We start from the raw sequence: 21394 nt of genomic DNA on the forward strand, positions 1-21394 counted from the left end.
AAGATTGTTGTCATGTGATTATTTATGTGCATCATATGACATATGCTTCACGAGGCTGGATGAATAGACTTCTCCAAATAGGCATTTTAAAGAAACTTATTCATCTTTCCAGACATTCTCAGAATTGGATTTGCTCTACATGTTCATGTTTTAGTCCTGAAATGTTAAACAGTGTTAATTAATTGTAGCTAAAGTTGATACCTTTCGTAATGTGTAAAAAATGAATATAAATTTTCAGATCTCTTCTACATTTATGCATTTGGCAAGGAATGTTCACATGTTCTAATTTTTTATATACTATAGTATGACAGTGTAATCTGTTGTTTTAACTTTACGAAGGTGTATTTTTTAATGTTTTCATACCCGTATTGTGCAGAACATTTTGTCATGGGAGGAAAGACAAGCAATCTGTTTCCATTCTTCATGACCAGATTTGCATATTTTATTGAAGCCCAGGTTTAATTTTAAAGTCCACTACTGGATTTTTAAAGCAACTGTTTTGAAATGTGTACACCTCTAAATGTCCTGAGCCGAATTTGAAAATATTCAGATTCAGATTCAGCAAGTAATTGTGGTCAATTTTTTGGAACCTTTATAGATATAACTTCAAACATTAATGGCATATATCTGATGAATAAATGCTAAAATTATGTAATTGACTGAAAAGAAATGTACCACTGATTACAAACTTCACCTGTTTGTTATGATCCCTGACAAATATTTTATGCAACTTTCTGAAGAAGGGTCCCGACCCAAACCATCAAACTTTCCTGCTCCTCTGATGCTGTTTGGCCCGCTGTGTTCATCCAGCTTCACACCGTGTTATCTCAGATTCTCCAGCATCAGCAGTTCCTACTATCTCTGGACCTCATAGGATATGAGTTCCCTGATTGGGCTGTTGATCTGGTCCAATCGGAGAGACCTGGCTGACATATAAAGATAAGGTTCCCCATGGAAGGCTCATTCAGAAGGTCAGGAGGAATGGGATACAGGGGAACTTAGCTGCTTGGATACAGAATTGGCTGGCCAACAGAAGACAGCGAGTGGTAGTAGAAGGAAAATATTCTGCCTGGAAGTCAGTGGTGAGTGGGGTTCCACAGGGCTCTGTCCTTGGGCCTCTACTGTTTGTAATTTTTATTAATGACTTGGACGAGGGAATTGAAGGATGGGTCAGCAAGTTTGCAGACGACACAAAGGTCGGAGGTGTCGTTGACAGTGTAGAGGGCTGTTGTAGGCTGCAGCGGGACATTGACAGGATGCAGAGATGGGCTGAGAGGTGGCAGATGGAGTTCAACCTGGATAAATGCGAGGTGATGCATTTTGGAAGGTCGAATTTGAAAGCTGAGTACAGGATTAAGGATAGGATTCTTGGCAGCGTGGAGGAACAGAGGGATCTTGGTGTGCAGATACATAGATCCCTTAAAATGGCCACCCAAGTGGAGAGGGTTGTTAAGAAAGCATATGGTGTTTTGGCTTTCATTAACAGGGGGATTGAGTTTAAGAGTCGTGAGATCTTGTTGCAGCTCTATAAAACTTTGGTTAGACCGCACTTGGAATACTGCGTCCAGTTCTGGGCGCCCTATTATAGGAAAGATGTGGATGCTTTGGAGAGGGTTCAGAGGAGGTTTACCAGGATGCTGCCTGGACTGGAGGGCTTATCTTATGAAGAGAGGTTGACTGAGCTCGGTCTCTTTTCATTGGAGAAAAGGAGGAGGAGAGGGGACCTAATTGAGGTATACAAGATAATGAGAGGCATAGATAGAGTCGATAGCCAGAGACTATTTCCCAGGGCAGAAATGGCTAGCACGAGGGGTCATAGTTTTAAGCTGGTTGGTGGAAAGTATAGAGGGGATGTCAGAGGCAGGTTCTTTACGCAGAGAGTTGTGAGAGCATGGAATGCGATGCCAGCAGCAGTTGTGGAAGCAAGGTCATTGGGGTCATTTAAGAGACTGCTGGACATGCATATGGTCACAGAAATTTGAGGGTGCATCCATGAGGATCAATGGTCGGCACAACATTGTGGGCTGAAGGGCCTGTTCTGTGCTGTACTGTTCTATGTTCTATGTTCTATGAATGGCAGGGATACTAAGGCCCTAAATATCTAACTTATGGAGAGGGAGTGCTAATGTCAATGTTAAAGGCTATGCATTCGCAAGTAAAGGGTGATTAATAATGGGATGCTGGCTTCTGAAGAGTTATTTCAGTAACTTTTCTTTTAAATGGATCCGAACCAACATAAATGAAACATGAATTCTTCTTCTTAGACTGGCCTTCAGGACCAGGGCTGACATATTTCCATTCTAGAATTGTGAGGCCTGAAGTTTTTAAACAGTCCAATGCTGGATCCATGCAGTTCTGAGTAACGGGTTACTGGACTTGAAATGTTAACTTTGTTTTTCCTTGATGGATGCTGCCAAACCTGCTGAGTTTCTCCAGCAATTGTTATTTTTGTTTGCTGCATCTATACACTGTGACACAATGGAGCAGGTTGTGTTAAATGAGGTGGTGGGTGAGATGCTCGGGCTTTCCTGCATTATTTTCACTGCTTGTGCTTGGCCACTGCTTGGGCCTGTCAGTGACACTCAATCTGGATGTGAAATGTTGTGTCACTGTAGTCTTACCAGACCATAGGGATACTCTCTCATGAGACAGAGCGATGACTGGTGATGCTTTTATGTGAGGGCCACCATATATCAGGTGGGGGAAGAGGTTGAGAAGGAGAGTCTTTTATGGTAACCTCATACCGGTGATGGGACTTGAACCCACACTGTTGGTGTCTCACTGCTTTGCAAACCAACCATCCGGCCAACTGAGCTAAACTGACCCCAGGATATGAAATAATTAACTCAAATGGAAAGGTAAGTTTCACTTTGTGTTTCACAGGTATGATTGTAACCAGAGAAGCTCAGGAATTCTGCATTGGGTTACAACTGATGGTATAGATTTCCAGAGATAATGCACTGTGTAGCTGGAGGAACACACCAGGTTAGGCAGCATCAGAGGAGCAGGAAAATTAAAAGTGGTGAATAGGGTCCCAGTCAAGTGGGCTGGTTTGTCCTGGATGATATAAAACATATTGCAGATTGTAAGGGTGGCACACATGTAGGCAACTGGAGAGTATTACATCACACTCTTGACCTGTGTCTTGGAAATAATGGACAGGTTTTGGGGAGTCAGGAGTTGCTGCACAGTATTTACCCCCTGACCAGCTCTTGTAGGAGCAAAAATTATATGACCTGTCCAGTTCAGGTTCTGATTAATGGTAACCCGTTGTGATATTGACAATGGGGAAATTCTGTGACGGAAACTCCATTGAATGTTAATAGGAAATGGTTAGATTCTCTGTTGTTATAGATGGTCATTGCTCAGTACTTGTGAGGTGCAACTAAAACTATAAGATTTAGGAGCAGAAGTAGGCCAGTAAAGTTGCTCAAGAATCTTTAATGTTTCAATAAGGTTGGCTCTCGTACTTCTTAACTCCAATGAGTGGAGACCCATCTTACTCAACTGCTGCTCATGAGATCATCCCTCTTACCCAGGATCAACTGAGTGGACTGCTTCCAACATCTTTTCTTAGATAATGGGACCAAACTAGTTGATTTCCTCACTCCTTGCCAGACATTTTTACCGGGCACCTTGGTCTTTTTCCATCAAAGGGCCTGGTGACACGAATGTCTGTCACTTAGTGACCCAGTACCGCCCAGTGGAATCCACCAAGTGAACCCCCTGCCAGTGATCCTGGGTGTGGTGCCTGTGGGGAAGAGAGCTAGAGGGTGGGACAGATCCCTCCACCACTCTCGAGTGGGCTGAGGACAATAGCCCAGATGAGGGTGAGGACTTGGTGGTGGGTGCTGGGAATGACACAGAGTCAACCTCCAGCTGCCTGATAGATTCCCTAGTGCCCCCCATCCCCCTCCACTGAGCTCCACCTCATCCCCACCTTAGTTCTGGGATTCATTCTGTTATTTCTGGGATGGATGCAGAAAGAATCAGGGGGCTTCTCCTCTCTGAGGCTGTGGTGGGATGTGGGATATTCGGGTCTTCTGTCAGGAGTATGCGAGGAAGTCAACAAAGAGGCAGAAATCCAGCAGTGAAGGGACGCTTGACCTGGAGTTACATCTCAGTCAGCCTATGGTGGATGTAGCAATTGTGAGGTGAGTATGTGATATTATGGATCCGGTTCCCCGAGGACCTGGACTGCAGCCCTCCCTCCTTCTTCTTGCTGGAGGAAAGGCAGGGTCCGTCAGCAGCTACTTGTACATCTGGGCCTGGACCACAGCCTATTACACAGCTTTGTTCTCACTGAATCAATCCAGCAAGGAGACTCGCAGAGTTCTGAGGGAGAACCTAATGCAGGTCAGCCCAGGGGATGCCAGCATGCTTGATGCTCCCACCACTTTAGAGGTGCTGGTAGATGCCCTTATTCGTCTCTTGAGGGGGAAGTCCCCACTGCTGGATGGGCTGACTGGAGTTCTTCAGGGACATCCTGGGAAGTGACTACACCTGCAGGAATAATTGCTGCTGGAGAGCTGCTACTTTCATGGCATAGAGCAGTTTTCGTCATGGTAGAAAAAGCTAACAGCATCCCCATGAGGAAGGAAGCTGCAAGACCCACTTATGTGAGACCCTTTACACGGCGAAAACATTACACGTGGACTCAGACTTGTGAGGTCCCTAATTGCTGGCATTGGCTCCCTATGTGCTTTATAACCCTCTGCCCTAGACATTGCTGACCACTTCATTCAACACAAACACGTTTTCACACAGAGGCCAGGGAAGGAATAGAAATGTTTGACCAAATGGGCAATGGTGGCAATAGGACCCATTGCCCTAAAAATGCTTTGTTCACCTTGCTTCTATATGCTACAATAGGCTCTCAACATAGAAACTAATTCATAGTACATCCTGTAGGCATCATGGGGTCAGAATTACATTTGAATCCACACAGAGACTCAAACAAACAGATGTGGTGCACAAACAATAGCAACTTTTCTGTGTCTCCTCGTCTAAATGTGACCCTTCTTCTGCAGTGCAATGTCACCCATGATACCAAAGTGCCCTCAAAAGGTTTCAAAGAAACAAAGAAACCTACAGCACAGTAACAGACCCGTCGGCCCTCCAAGCCTGCGCCGATCAAGGTCCTCTGTCTAACCTGTCATCTATTTTCTAACGGTCTGTGTCCATTTGCTCCCTGCCCATCCATGTACCTGTCCAAATATATCTTAAAAGACGCTAAGGTGTCTGCGTCTACCACCTCCACTGGCAACGCGTTCCAGGCACCCACCACCCTCTGTGTAAAGAACTTTCCACGCATATCTCCCTTAAACTTTCCTCCTCTCACTTTGAACTCATGACCCCTAGTAATTGAGTCCCCCACTCTGGGAAAAAGCTTTTTGCTATCCACCCTGTCTATACCCCTCATGATTTTGTAGACCTCAATCAGGTCCCCCCTCAATCTCCATCTTTCTAATGAAAATAATCCTAATCTATTCAACCTCCCTTCATAGCTAGCACCCTCCATACCAGGCAACATCCTGGTGAACCTCCTCTGCACCCTCTCCAAAGAATCCACATCCTTTTGGTAATGTGGCGACCAAAACTGTACACAGTACTCCAAATGTGGCCGAACCAAAGCCCGAAACAACTGCAACATGACCTGTCAACTCTTGTACTCGATACCCCGCCCAATGAAGGAAAGCATGCCATATGCCTTCTTGACCACTCTATTGACCTGCGTTGTCACCTTCAGGGAACAATGGACCTGAACACCTGGATCTCTCTGTTCATCAATTTTCCCTAAGACTTTTCCATTTACTGTATAGTTCGCCCTTGAATTTGATCTTCCAAAATGCATCACCTTGCATTTTCCCGGATTGAACTCCATCTGCCATTTATCTGCCCAGCTCTCCAGTCTATCTATATTCTGCTGTAATTTCTGACAGTCCCCTTCATTTTCAGCTACTCCACCAGTCTTAGTGTCATCAGCAAACTTGCTGATCAGACCACCTACATCTTCCTCCAGATCATTTACATATATCACAAACAGTGGTCCCAGCACAGATCCCTGTGGAACACCACTGGTTACAGGTCTCCAATTTGAGAAACTCCCTTCTAGTACTACCCTCTGTCTCCTGTTGCCCAGCCAGTTTTTTATCCATCTAGCTAGCACACCCTGGACCCCATGCAACTTCACTTTCTCCATCAGCCTGCCATGGGGAACCTTATCAAATGCCTTACTGAAGTCCATGAATGAAAGGAAATGAAACTGAGTTTCATTTTCTCTCATTCCCACTACATCTCAGTGTTGTCCCGGGTTTCGCTATTGAGGTGGAGAGATCCTGTTCAGCATTGGAACACAATGGCTTTGGGGGTTTGCTCAGGTGAGGTGATGTCAGAGGCATTTGTGTCAGGATTGTCCATGCCTGGTGAGGATCTTCTTGCCAGAGGCTAGTGAACCCTTCATGGCTTGAACTTCTAAGGCTTGGAGGGGAGGGTGGCAAGCATGTTGGAGGTGTGGGGATGCCTGTGGAACATCCTGAGGTGAGATGTCTAACCAGCCCTGTGCGGGTTTTCTCCTTCAGCTGGGTGTCTCCTAGCACCCCATCCCCTGTGCCTTTGTGGGGCCACGTGGAGTGAGCACCAGGCTATCTGTTGCACTGATACCATGTCTTCATTCCTGAGGACCTATGGCTAGGGCAATGGAGTGTAAGTGTGAGCACATATTTAGCATAAGCTAAGAGTGCAGGAACAAGGTCTCTGTGGCAGCCAGATGATCACATGCTTGATATATAGCAGGGTCCCCATTGCATAGCTGCACTCCTACAGCCTCTGGGCTATGAAGCATTACGTTACACATGCCTGTCTGCTGCTCCTATGCCCTCCTCCACCCCCACCCCCCACCCCCCCTTACATTTAAACCCCATGTACCTGATTGCCCACACCACAGGGTCCTCTCCTGCCTGGGGCTAAACAGTTGCCTGGTTTCTGGCAGTCCTTCAAACTCCAGCAGTTAGGGGCATGTCTTCCTCAGCCAGCTGCACAGATGTCGCAAGTTCTCACCAGATTGTTCTTCCAACTGTTTGAATTGTGATGTTGCCAATGAGGTGTCAGAATCCGAGCCTTGCCAATGCTTCCTCTGAGCTCTCCTCCTCAGAGTTTGAGGAGGTGCCTTCTGGCAGAGCAGCCCATTTCTCCACAGGGGCCGTGGACATTGCACTGGTACCTGTGAGACCCAGGGAGGGATCAATGGTTAGAAGTGGCGTACAATACATAATACGCATAGTGGGGTTAATGTGTGTGTTGCAATGAAATGAAGTAAGATACTTACTTGACTGGCAAGTCATGGGTATTTTACCATTCCTGCAGGAGCCGACCCAGTTTTCTCTTGTGAGGGACAGGATTTTCTCCTCATAGGAGGTGAGGAGCCTGTTGTTGGCATTCGTCCACTCATTCTGGCTCTTTCCACCCTGTAAGGGTCTGTATTCTCCTGGAATGAGAGAAGTGGGGAGGTGCAATTGAATGAGATGAAAGAAGATGGCACAGCTGTTAGTGCAGGTGCAGGTGGTCAAAGGGCAGAGAAGTGGCCCAGGCAAGGGAGTAGGTCATGCAGAGTCCTGTGAAGTAACAGACAAAAGAGTGAAGCATTTATCCTGATGGAGCATAGACTGCTATTGGCCTTCTTGGAGCATTTCAGGAAGGCTGTCTTTCAACAAGCAGGGTAACTTCAGTGTTTGGATGCACAGCAGGCATTTAAAGATGGCATGGGCATAAGGAATATCTGTCTTTTAGCACATATTCAGAGTATGGTGGTTCTCCATGAAATGGTGAATGCTAGAATAGGACTAGGATCAGACAAGAGGTACACCTTACAGGCAGGCAGTTCATAAAGTTGTAGAGTCATATAGCATGAAAACAGCCCCTTTGGTCCAACTAGTGCATGCCAAACATATTCCCAAACCAAACTAGTCCCACATGCCTGCACTTGGCCCACATCCCTTCAAACCTTGCCTATTCATGCACTTATCCAATTGTCTTTTAAACATTTTAAAAATGCCACCACTTCCTCTGGCATTTCATAAGTCAGAAATCTCACAGGGAGAGACGCTCTGTGAAACCCGACGAAAGTAACATTTAGCCAAAAAACAAATAAAATTCAGCCCATAGTTCAGAACGTAAGATGTTCTAGGTTGAAATTAGGTGAGAAATAAATTAAGGAACAAAAACAAAGTTGCTGGAAAAGCTCAGCAGGTCTGGCAGCATCTGTGGAGGAGAAAACAGAGTTAACGTTTCAGGTCCGGTGACCCTTCCTCAGAACTGATGGTGGCTGGGAAAACGATAGTTTATATGCAGAAAATAGGGAGGTGGGTGGGGTAGGGAGTAAATGATAGGATAGAGCCCAAAGAGAAGAAAGACAGCTGGACAGACAAGGGAGTTGCTAATGATCAGGCTGGGAGGGTGAATAGTTATTAATGGGGACTGTTAGTGACTAACAACGGTGGGGGGGGCGTAGTGGAAGGCTATGTGGTAACATGGCCTGTTGTGTGGGGGACTGGGACATGGGGGAGTTTAGGCCATAAAATTATTGAACTCAATATTGAGTCCGGAGGGCTGTGGGTCCCCAAGCAGAAAATGAGGTGTTGTTCCTCCGGCTTGCGCAGGGCTTCACTGGAACACTGTAACAAGCTGGTGACAGAGATATTGGCCAGGGAGCAAGATGGTACATTGAAGTGGCAGGCGACAGGTAGTTGAGGGACTTTTTCTGCGAGCAGAATGTAGATGTCACCAAGTCTATGTTTCATTTCCCTGATGCAGAGGTGACCACATTGTGAACAGCGAATGCAGTAGACTAGATTCTTGGAAGTGCAGGTGAAGTGTTGCTTCACCTGGAAGGTATGTTTGGGTCCTTAGATACTGGGGAGGGAGGAGGTAAATGGGCAGGTGTTGCACCTTCACCGGTTACAGGGGAACGTACCGTAGGGCTGTGGGGAGGCTGTTCTTGATTTACAGCATCCGCACTTCTTTTGGTTTTTATTTGAGAAATAAATTAGAATGCTTATGTACAAAAGAAAATAGGCCAGTAACAATAGTTGTTGATGCATTCGCTGCCCCTTCTACTCTTCAGCATTTTTCTTATTTATTTCCAGTGAATGCTTCATTGTATTCCTTTAATTTTGCCTTCTCTGAGGAACAATTTCAAAGTCTTTCTGTGTTCTGGATTATGTGTCAACATATCAAAGGATTTGTTAAATGCGTTGAAATTGTAAAGAAAAGAAAAAAAAACTATCTTCCAGCAGTTTATGTTTTTAATCTCATCCAGTCTGCGCAGTGCTTTAGCACCCGAATGAATGAGGGTAAGGATTTGGGGGAGAAATGACACGGAACTGTTTTGAGTTGACAAGTGAAATGCAACGGGCGGAGTGCACTGATCCCGCGGAGTCGCCGTACTGAGGTCACGGGACTGGTCTCTTGGCAACAACACGGGACTGGTAAGATGGCGAATGTGGCCAACAAAGTTTCCTGGTCCAGTAAAGATGATGAGGCTCGGCCCGGAGAGAATACTCCGCTATTGAATGGTTCCCCCAGCGCTTCTCAGAGCCCGGGACTGGTTCGACAGGTAAGTCCCCGCCTGGTGGTTGGTTCCTGGCTGCTTCCAGCCGGTACCAGTGTTTGTAGCTAACACACGAGCCGTCAGCTACCAGCAGCTGGTGTTTATGGAACCCTCAGTGCTACTTCAGGGCTCAGTTGTTTTGGAATTAGCAGTAAAAACAAGTAAGGAAAGATTTGGAGATTCCTTACCGTTGTTTTCTCTCACTGTGTTTAAACGGGCGTTTGATAATAAACAAGAAGTCAATTTCGGTGATAGATTTGAAATGATGATACTTTGAAATTGGTGCTACTGGATTAGTCGAATCTTTTTTTCAAAGATTTGGATGATATTTCAAGATGGGAAGTTCACCTTTCTTTAAAAAAAAGAAAAAGGTATTTTGCTGTTCTGATATGTTAAGATTTATAAATGATGACCTGTAATTTGAAAGGTCGACCAGGTGCTGTCACTCCATTCTATGCAAAATTGTAATCTAATCTCTGCATTCTTTGTTAATCTTGGTAATCTTTGAATTTAGATCCAATTTCATGATATGGTAACTGTGAGCGTGATTTGAGTAGTTTGAAAAATGCTATTTCTGATCAGATTCCAACTTTGAAATCACCTGGGTAACTTTGTTTCGTACTGTCATGTCACAAATCATTATATGGATGTTGTGGATGTTATGAAGTCGGAAGTCTCAATTCAGTACTTGATCAGCACAAATTTTCATTTTTAGTTATTTTTCAGGTATGAATGTCACCGGCCAGGCATGTATTTATTGTACATCCCTAATTGTTCAGAGTGCACTTGAGATTCAACTGCATTGCTGTGGTCTCTTGTGACATGTAGGCCAGACCAAGTAAGGACAGCTGATTTCCTTCCCAAACGGACATCAGTGAACCAGATGAGCTTTCCTGACAATCGACAATGGTTTCTTGGTCATCATTCGAACCCTTCCAGATTCTTTATTAAATTCAAATTCCACCATTTTATTTGAAGCTGGGTCCCTGCCTGCCCGGATTAATAGTCTATTAATAATACTAGTGACCGTTGTTTCCTCTGTCTATGAACAAAACATTTTTATATTTCTGTATTCAAATTCCCAGAGTACTTGGAAGAGTTGAATTTGTTGCAGAATAAAAGAATGAAGAGCTGTACGTCATGATGTCTAGTTGCAGGCAGCTTTTGGTAATGTGTGGCTGCAAGACTGATTCCGAATGGTACAGATGAAATGCTTTCCTTTCACTGAAGAAAGTGTTTGTGTTAATTAGTGGCATAGTGAAAACTGAACAAGGTTATCCAACAGTCAAATGTGATCTTGATCAACAGGGCCAGTGGGCTGAGGAATAGCATCTGGAGTTTAATGCAGATAAATGTGAGGTGTTGCATTTTGCTAAGACAAACCAGAGCAGGACATGCACAGTTAATGATAGGCCCCTAGGAGTGTGGTTGAACAGAGACCAAGAGATGCAGGTACATAGTTCCTTGAAAGTGGCATCACAGGTGAAAAGGCTTTTGGCATGCTTGCCTTGATTGATCAGAGCATTGAGTACAGGAGTTGGGACGACATGTTACAGCTGTACAAGCCATTAATGAGGCCACAATTGGAATACTGTGTACAATTCTGGTCACGCTGTGATAGGAAGTATGTTATTAAACTGGAAATGGTGCAGAAAAATTTACAAGGATGTTGCTGAGAGCAGAGGTTTGACAAGGAGAAACTGGATAAGATGGGATTTTTTTTCTTGGAGGTGGCAGAGGGTGGATCTAAAAGGGGTTTATAAAATCATGAGGGACATAGAAAAAGTGAATCTTCAAGGCCTTTTCCCCAGGGTAAGAGAGTCCAAATCTAGATTTAAGGTGAGAGGGGAAAAATTTAAAACGGACCCAAAGGCCAAGTTTTTCTCATGGACCGTGGTATGTATGTGGAACAACTGCCAGAAGAAGTGGTAGAGGCAGGTATAATTACAACACTTAAAAGACAATTGGATTAATACGTAGGTAGGAAACATTTAGAGGGATATGGGCCGAAGTTCAGTTGAGGAAACCTGGTCAGTGTGGACGAATTGGGCAGTTGTGGAGTTGCACGCTGTGCTACTTAATGTGGACATTGACTAGAACCAAATGACACTCCTAGAGAGATTTCCAAGTTTGGACATTGAGCTCTTGTTGACTGCCCGTTCTGTTTGTTCCTCCTCATTTGGAGAGAGGAGGTCCGACAGTAACAAAAGGATGCAAAATGATGCAGAGAAATCTGAAATAAGGGTTGGGGTAGCTCATGTTTATTCTTGTGTCACGGTTTTCAGTCAGACTTTTCTTGGTAACCTACTGCATATTATAGTAGATAGGAGGCTTCTAGAATGAAAATACAGCTTCAAGGCTAGTTTAGACCCCAAAAAACAAAATACAGGTTCTGATATTTGATATGTAACCTCTAATTCATCAGCCTATTGGAGGGTAATGAGCAAGAAAACAAACAGTACTATGATGAAGTAATTAACATATTACATGATTGTCAGATTAACAGAGGAATAGTTATGATGGTGGTGGTTGATGCAAAGATATCAAATTCACATGTAATAAAAGCATGCTAAACTGTGAAGAGTAATAAAATCTTCAAAAACAACTGCATTTTACACAAAAATACAAGTCAATCATATGCTAATAAAGGAAGAAAATGTGAGTTTTGCTAAGCACCCACAAGTCTTTGTGTTTTCTGATGGATTGCTAACTTGATTATGAACTACCTTCCCTTATCCCAATTGCTGATTCTCACATTATTGCAAATTCCTTAGACTAAGGAAAATAGAAAGTTAGTTAAGACTTAGGGTTAGTAAACTTCGTACTAAAAGCAAAGAGTGACATCGTGTTAGCAAACTGATGAGGTACTGCTTTTGAGATTTGTGTTGAGTTGTAGTGGAAAGTATAGGAAAGCAAACATTGAGATGTAAAGGTAGATCAACTGAAATTTACTTGTTCTTGACTTAGTTCTGCTGATCTTGTTTATTTGATTTGCATTTTTCAACCTGGATTTTGGGTACCATCGGGGTTAAGTGTATATGGTTCTGCTATTTTACAGTGAGAGAGAATTACTATTGAGTGAGATTCCTGCAGTATTTATTTTGTAATTTAAAATGGGAACATACCTAATTTGGTATGAGATCAGTTTTTAAGATTGCACATTACTGCATTAAAGTAAATAGGAACATAAATACTTCAAGTACAGTGTAGATGATGCTTAATATCCAACCAGTACAAATGATTTTTTTTAAAAATATAGGCATTAAGTTCAATGTGAGAATAGTGTTCTCTATTGTACTGAAGTAATAGAATCATAGAGTTCAGCAGCACAGAAACAAATCCATCAGTCCATATCAAACATAATCCTAAACCAAATTAATCCTACCTGCCAAGTCCTCCAAACCTTTCCTATTCATGTATCCATCCAAATGTTTTTTATATATGTTGTAATTGTACCCAAATCCATCACTTGCTCTGGAAGTTCATTCCACACTTGAACCATCCTCTATGTAAAAAAAGACACTAGCGACTTTTTTTAACCACCTCTCTCCTCTCATTTTAAAAATATAACCCTAATCTTTGAAATATTTTTAAAAAGAAAACATTGTTTGGATGGTGCGGTGATGAAAACATAGGGGTTTTAAAAAAAACACAGACCTCCCACAAAAGTAAATGGAGGTTGGGACAAATGATCAAAAAGGAGAGAAACTGGGTTGTTTTGTGTGGGTGAAGAAGCATAAAGTGATTGTTAAAGAAAAATACTGAAATAATAAATGAAGAATGAGAAATACTCAATAAGACCAAGCTTTGGGCCCCTTATCAACTGATGGCCTGGTTTGGGCACGTGGTGTGCTGTGCGCTGGTCACCCCACCTACCCCTTGTGGCTGCCATTTTCTCAACCCCACAGACCGGTGGCCCTTTTGTCCTAGTCAGCTTCTCCTTGCAGGGAAAAAAAAATCAAAGGTAAAAAAGACATGCACTTTCCCTTTTGTGGATATTGAAGTATTTCTTGGATAAAAATATCCAAACTTTACATAAAAATGCAAGTCGTTCATTGGCCAATGAAGGAAGAAAAAAATGAGCTTCAATTCACATGAAGAGCCATTTATGATCTGAAGGTGGAGAATCAACCCCCTACTGTGGGAAGAAAGAATGTAAGTACTGAACATGGTACCATGGATATTGCGAAACAACTCTGGTGTTCAGAGCAGGAATCTAGTTTCAGTTAACAACATAATTTTAGACTTTTTGAGTAGCCTGTAAATGTTTGTTCCTATTACCACTCTGACTCAGATCATGATCTGTGTATTTAGCACAAGTGATGTCCAACGTGGAATCTTCCAAGTTAAAGTCAGCCATTCACTGCTCTTACAAAGGTTGAACCCCTCCTTACCTGCACCATCAGAACTTTTATCAAAATCACTTCATAAAGTATGAACTTTCTGTTTTTCCCTCATCACTGTTAGAAACCCCATAAATAATTGATAAAGATAGAAAAATCTTGAAATACTCAGCACAGCAGGCAGCATCTGTGAACAAACTCAGTTCATGTTTTGGATTGATGACCTTTCATCAGAAGGACTTTGACATGAAATGTTTATTCTGTTTCTGTCCATGGTGTTATGCTATTGAGGTAAATTGCAAGCAAGAGAACAGATTGACCAAATAATCGTCAAATGAAGAAGTTGCCAAAAAAATTACTTAATGTAATTTTTATTCCAGTATATACCAGTGCAGAATAAACATGATTTAACAGGCAAGTGATAGGTCAGATGAAAAGGCAAATTTCACCTCAAAGTTAAGATTCTTCTTAACTAACCAGTGTTAATGATACGCCTTGCAGCCGTGTGACATTAAAGATTTATGTAGCTATAGAGTCGTAGAGTCACAGACCCTTTAGCCCAACCAGTCCATGCCAAGCATCATCCTAAATTCAATTCGTCCCACCCGCCTGCTCCTAGTGCCTATCCCTCTGAACCTTTCTTCTTCATGTATTCATCCAAATGTCTTTTATACACTGTAATTGTACTCACGTTCAGGAGATTCATTCCACATGTGAGCAGGCTTCGCTGTTTTAAAAACGATTGCCTCATTCCTTTTATAAATCTCTCTCTTCTCACCTTAAAAATGTGCACTCTAGTATTGGAATTCCCCGTCTTTAGAACTGATGGTAGTTGTCTTTTCCCTATCTCTCATTTATTTTATAAACTTCTGTCAGGTAACATCTCAACATTCTATGATCCAGTGACATAGGATCCATCCAACCTTTCTTTATATCTCAAACCTTCCATATCCAGCAACATCCTGGTTACTCCCTTCTGAATCCTCTACAGCTGGCTAATATCCTTCCTATAACTGGGCAACCAGACCTGGACACAGTATTCCAGAAGAGGCCTCACCAATGTCCTGTACAACCTCCACATAATATCCCAACTTTTATAAGGACTGAGCAATGAAGGCAATGTAGCAAATGCTGTTTCAACCATCCTGTCTATATGTGATGCAAACTTTAAAGAATTATAGACCTGCACCTCTAGGCCCCTCTGTTCGACAACACTACCCAAATATGCACAATATGCTATTCTTCATGCCAAATAGTTTGGGAGCCCTCCTACAACTACAAGTTTGGCAGTTATGGTTGTCGTGAATAGATCACACTTCTAGAAACTCTCACTCTTATGGATCACAACGGTCCTAACGGTGCAGCGTTCCAGAGTTCCTTTTTTCAATAGACTAAGCAACAATATTGTGGTTATTATTTGGTCAGTCTTGAAAAACCCTCAGTTATTTTGTGCCTGCAATTATTCTTGCAAATTTCCAGGTTTTAGACCTTTTGAACCCTCTGTCTGCACCTCCAAGATGTCACCTGCATGTGTGGCCTGAACATCTTCTGCCTCAGCTTCCATCTCTGTCAGCTAGTTACAAAGCTTTTGTATTTTAGGTCTGGTAATGCATCTCAATCAAGGGTAGCCAGGTCAGGTGGACCAGTGTTTCTTATTATTCGAGAAAATTTACAATTGATTCTTTTAGAACTGATGTAAGTTAAGTCCTATTCAAATATTCTACAAGATTCCAGAGATGTTTTAAAGATTTACACGTTTTCCTTGCTGTGTTGTTTTCGCATTAGTACCATCTGAAGACCTGTTGAAGGTTAGCAGGTTCTTTGGTAGTCTGAGTAATAACTGTCACTAAGCAACTGATGTGGCCCTGAAGGAAATGGTGGAATATTGTTAAATTTCTTATTTTACGATTTAGATATTTTTTCAAAACTAAATTTGTAATTTTTTGCTTGGTCATGATCACTGAGTAGTCTTTAAATGAATTGGCTACATATAAAGCTTGTGGCTGGAAGTCTCGACTTAAGAACAATGCAATCATTCGTACATCGGGAGACGTAATGTTCTTGCCACAGATATCCGGATTCTGTCAGCTAGACCTTTTTCACGTCTGCCGGATCATCAGAGAATTCTCTTGCTTCACCATTGACTGCAAACCCTGGGTCATTATATTGATGAGGTGCAATGAAATGAGATGTGCTTGGAGCATGAACATCGCCATAGGTCCTTTCTTGGGCCAAATATTTCTGAGTTGTAAATTCTGTCCGGTGAATTAGCTCAACTTGGATCAATTAGCGGTATCCCAGTTAATTAATTCTAATAATTGCCACTTGCCCAAAGTGACAAGATTCCAATCAGCTCATATAACAATTGTACTCGAAGTCTGTTAAACATGTTCTGACAGTACTGGAGTTCTTATAAATGTTATTTGGTTACCACGGTCCGGAGAACCATCTTTGAATGGTAATTATGATAATTTAGTGGCCTGAGTATTTTAAATTAGCAGCTTAGAATATTGTTTTCTCTCTTCAATCAACCTATTATCTTTCCAGACTGTCAGTTCTCTTGGTTCCCAGGACCAGATTATAAAAACAGGTGATTCCTGTTATATATTGTGCCAGATGTTCCTGAGATGTTTTGCTGTATTATTCTTAAAATCTCTTTTTTGTCTTAACACCTATTGTAGATACTTTCATAGCCAATTTAACTTTTAAAGATTTTTGCTTGTAATCAGTTTATATCCTATGATGACCAATTATTATTGGCAAGTAGAATTAAATATCACTGTCAGATCAGAAATGATCATGCAATTTTTAAGGGCTGGAGAGGGCGTGCAGGTGGAAAGCTAAACCACTTAAGTTTGATAAAATGTGGAGCTGGAGGAGCACAACAGGTCAGACAGCATCAGAGGAGCGGAAAGTCGACGTTTAGGGCCTGGACCCTTCTTCAGGGCTGATGAAGACTCCAGACCCGAAATGTCAATTTTCCTGCTCCTCCGATGATGTCTGACTTGCTGTGAATCTCCAGCTCCACATTTTATTGGTTCTGACTTCCAGCATCTGCAGTCCTTATTTCTCCATTTCTCAAGTTGTTTGAATTGCCACCACTTGCCCTAATCAGGAAATTTTGTGTAGGAAAGCTAATACTTTCACTTAGAATATTACTGCAGCTCTTTAAAGGACTTGGATGCATTGTAAAATATGTGTCATTTTGATTACTTATAAATTGACATCTGGCATTTACAGACTAAAACCTTAAGTTGCAGAAAAATCTGATGAAATTTTAAAGAACTGACAACAGAACTTGTGCCTGCTTGGGAATGATGGTTAACATGGGGAAATGAAGCCAGTTGCCAATTCAGTGCTAGGTCTGTTTTTTCCATTACTATTTGGCATTTTCCTTGTGTGAGCTTTTCCTGTTCTATTCCAACATCATGGCATTTTGTGTATTCTTTTGTCATCTTATTGACTTTTCATTGTTTCACCAAGAATGTTCTGTCTTCTAAGGTGGTTGCAGAGTTATTGAATGCATTAATTCGCTCTGAAATTGCTTTGTTTTCTTGCTTTGTTTACTCCACCCCTACAGGAATGCTAATTTTTCAGTTCCGATTAGAGTTAAAGCCAACTGTTCGACCAATGTTTGCCTTTTAAAACTTGTTGAGCAACTTAACAATTTCTTGTATCAAAGAAATGTTTAAATCTTTGTATAACTGAACTTAATGTGAGTGATTAGTCCATTTAAAGATATGTGGCTACAGTCGGTAAATAATTCAAAATTTAACTGTGTTTTTGAGGAAGCAGATATTTCTGTCCAGTTACAGTTAAACCACTGCTATTGATGTCTCATGGCTTGTGGATTTTAGAGGAAGTGTGCAAATCTGTGGCCAGAATATTGTTGGAAGAACAAAACGGGACAAACTAAATGCATTAAACGCCTTCTGTAATTTTTAAAATTTATTTAGAAGCACAGATGGTATAGTTGAGGTCAGACTAGTGGCTAACTAATTTTTATTTGTGGTGGGGATGCTTTTCTCGTTTCACAAATACATTTCTGAAGTTGTAGATTGACTTAGTTACTGATGACTTTGCTCAGTTTCATTTTGGACTTAAAACTTGGAGGTTTTCATTGAGAAGAGATTGTCGGCAATCATTTGTTAATGAATATGATTGCCTGCCAAGAGGTATTTTTAGTTATAAAATGAGTTTCTCTTAGTCAATTTTGAGTCTGCAGAAACGTCTTGCTTAAAGAATATACTTTTTTAAAAAAAGGAAGATGGCTCTACTGAAACAGCCTGATCCAGCTTTGTTAAATGAGAAAAGAGTATTCTTAAGATAGAAGTACAATTTTGAGTCAATAGAATGTAAATTTGAAGAGCAAATAACAGTCAGTTCTAGTCCTCCTGAGTGCCTGATGGGATGCATTTCCAAGTTTTGTTTGAAGCGAAATTGCAAAACAAGTTCCTGTTTGCAAAATTGTCTGCTGATTGTGGTAAATGTTCATTTCAGAATGGTGTGCAGGAGCCGAACTACATTTGATGTTGATGCCTGTGGACAAGGAATTGCTTTTTTTTTAAAAAGAAAGGCCTGGTCCAAATCTTTAGATTAAAGGGTTTAATAGAATATGCAGATTTACAGGTAATTTAAACACCCTGTTCAGTGATGTTATTACATGCTGCTAAAGAAGATGGGACTTGAACCTCGGCCTCTTGGCTTAGAGGTAGGATCCCTATGTTTGGACACCATGGAATAGATGGATAAACAATCTCCCCACTTTAAGCGCATAACCAACATAAAGGAGCAGCTGGACTGCATTTTTAGGATTCATCCTGCACCTTGGAATAAATTGAATCCTTGGCGTAATTGAAAGAGCTTTTCAATTTACTGAAATGTTTTGATACTATGTATTCTGATTCCATTTTTAATTTTTGCTTTTATGTTGACAGGTTTAGTTTGATAGACCGTTCTAGTTTGGTAGGCTGTGATGTAGTGATAATTTCACTCGACTAGTTATCCAACATAGCCGACTAATGTTCTGTGGTCATGGGTTCAAATCCCACCATCGCAGATGACTAAATTTGAATTCAATAAAAAGCTACACTTCTTTTTTAAAAAAATCTAATTATGACCATGTAGCTGCCGTCAATTGTTACAAATAGCCATTTGGCTTACTAATATCTTTTAAGGCAGGATAACTGCCATCTTACCTGGCCTACATGTGACTCCAGGCTCACTGCAATTGGTTGACTCTCAATGCCGTAACAGATGTACAATAACTGCTGGCCCAGCCAGTGACACCACATGCTGCGAATGAGTAAGTAAGAAAGTATCTGAGCATCTTGGAAGTAGTAACATGAAACTGTTGGTGCCACAAATAGTTACAATAGTTTCTTGTATGTTTTACTCCAATCATACTTAGCAAGGTTCTATTGTTTACAGGAGTAGGTAGACCTTTTATTGTCTTCCCACTTCCACCCTGTGTCACTAGTTCTTTTCCTTATTTTCTAATCAACTTGTTCAGAGATGCTATCTCACACTTCTGGAACTAGACAGGACTTGGGTCTCCTGGCCCAGAGGTAGGGCCACTGTGCCAGAAGAGCCCTCCTGTGTCACTCATTGTGATAATGATGATAGAAAATTCACATGGAGCATATTTATAACTTTCAGGATTAAATTGGGTTGAGTTTAGAACATAGAACATAGAAAAGTACAGCACAGTACAGGCCCTTCGGCCCACGATGTTGTGCCATGGAATAATCCTAGCAGTGATGTTTTCCACATCTGAATAATCTATTGACATGTCGATTTTTGCAAATAATGGATTGTTGTGTATCACAGAGCACCTGTAGGTGGAGAAGGGGAGTATTACACTGAACATGGTGAAACATTTATGCATGTGTTTTATGGGCAAAATCATAAATCTTTCAGGAGGGAAAGAAAACTAAACTTTGTTACCCAAAGATGAGTTGCTCTGAAACAGTGTAAGCTTTTAGTTGGAATTCATAATTTGAAATCTGATTAACCAACATTTGGAGATCAATGTGAGAGGAACCAGCATGTGTCATTCAACTCCTTGAACCTATTCCTCCATTCGATTAAATCCTGACTAATTTGTGTCTCAACTTTCACTTCATGTCAGTTATCCCTGTATTTTCTTTGTGTGTATTGAATCTAATTTAATAAATGGTATCTTTGTAATGTTTTCTGCATAGCCGTTTATGCATGAAAAGTGCATAACTTTTTAAACATTTCCATGTTATCTTAACGACTGCAAGATTGTATCCACATGCATTTAGCTTCAGGGAACATTGATCCATCCTTTGATACCTTCAACTAATTTCTTTGACTTTTTATTTTGCAAATGTCTTCTGTTGTGTTATTTCATTTCATGTTCAAATCATACATGTAAATGTGATGTGGATTTTTTTTTGATGTTACAGCTTTCCCAAAACAGTTTTTTTCGTATCGACAGACTGACCACTGTCAATCTAGATGATGATGCTGTACAGGACCAGGTAATTACTTTATAAACATTTTACGTCCACCTAAGTCCCATTGTAACTTTACATACACGTAGTGGTATAACACTTGTAGTACCTTTCTTATTTCTTCGTTCCCTGAAAAGAAATTTAAGAGATTTCATGATTATTAGTTTGTTTTTTCCAATTAACTTTTTACTTTAAAAAATTTAGACTAGCTTCTGATTAGGTGGTAAACAACTTTGATAATATTGCCCTGTGAGACCCCTTTGTTACCTATGGTGATCGCTAGATGTTGGAGGCTGATAAGGCTCTGTGACTGGTAATTGAAGAGTGAAAATTGTGGGAAATGAGTTTGGCTGTGTTCCCTTTAGTTGCATGAAGTTGGTGTGTTCTCCAAATTTAGAAATGGTCTGTTTGTCAAACTGAGCTGGCCACTGAAAGTGATGATGGGGAGGAACACATTCCTGAGTAACTTCCTGTAATCTCCTTCCCAATGTTGCTGAAAAGTTAGTTAAGGGCTGTCTGGATTAAAGCATTTACTGTTGTCTTTTTTAATGTAGTTGTTAAGTTTTAAAATGCAAAAGTTGTGTGCTATGTACTCAAATGTGTGCTTTTCTTTCTTAGGATGGCGATCCATCTACTTATGTTTTTAAGGAAATTACACATAACGAAAATCTTCTTTCACTTAACTATGAGGTAATTGATACTATTAATATATAGAAAAGCCATCGAGTGTACGCTTTGTCACGGATCTAATTAGAATATCAATTCAGTGATAGAAACGTTTATTCCTATTTGTATCTCTACACTGCAGGAATAAAATCAAGTCAGTAGGAAAAATTGTAAGCATTTGAAACCTTCTAAAAGTATCAATGTGGATGAAATGTAATTCACATGCCATTTCTGCTTGAACTGCAGAAAAAACAGGAACATAGGAACTAGGAACAGGAGTAGGCAATTCAGCCCTTCGA

The 21394-nt window shown here is 41.2% G+C and overlaps 1 protein-coding gene across 1 annotated transcript in view; it reads left to right on the plus strand.

The window, feature by feature from the left end:
* Positions 1-9458: 9458 nt before the first annotated feature.
* Positions 9459-21394, plus strand: part of clcn7 (chloride channel 7) — a 69003-nt gene continuing 57067 nt past the window's right edge. The window contains exons 1-3 of the mRNA XM_048552368.1: positions 9459-9613; positions 20382-20456; positions 21048-21119. Of these exons, the coding sequence (XP_048408325.1) occupies positions 9491-9613; positions 20382-20456; positions 21048-21119 (270 nt within the window). The 5' untranslated portion in view covers positions 9459-9490. The remainder of the gene's footprint in view (positions 9614-20381; positions 20457-21047; positions 21120-21394) is intronic.

Source organism: Stegostoma tigrinum, chromosome 23 (genome assembly GCF_030684315.1).
Source record: "Stegostoma tigrinum isolate sSteTig4 chromosome 23, sSteTig4.hap1, whole genome shotgun sequence".
NCBI lineage: Eukaryota > Metazoa > Chordata > Chondrichthyes > Orectolobiformes > Stegostomatidae > Stegostoma > Stegostoma tigrinum.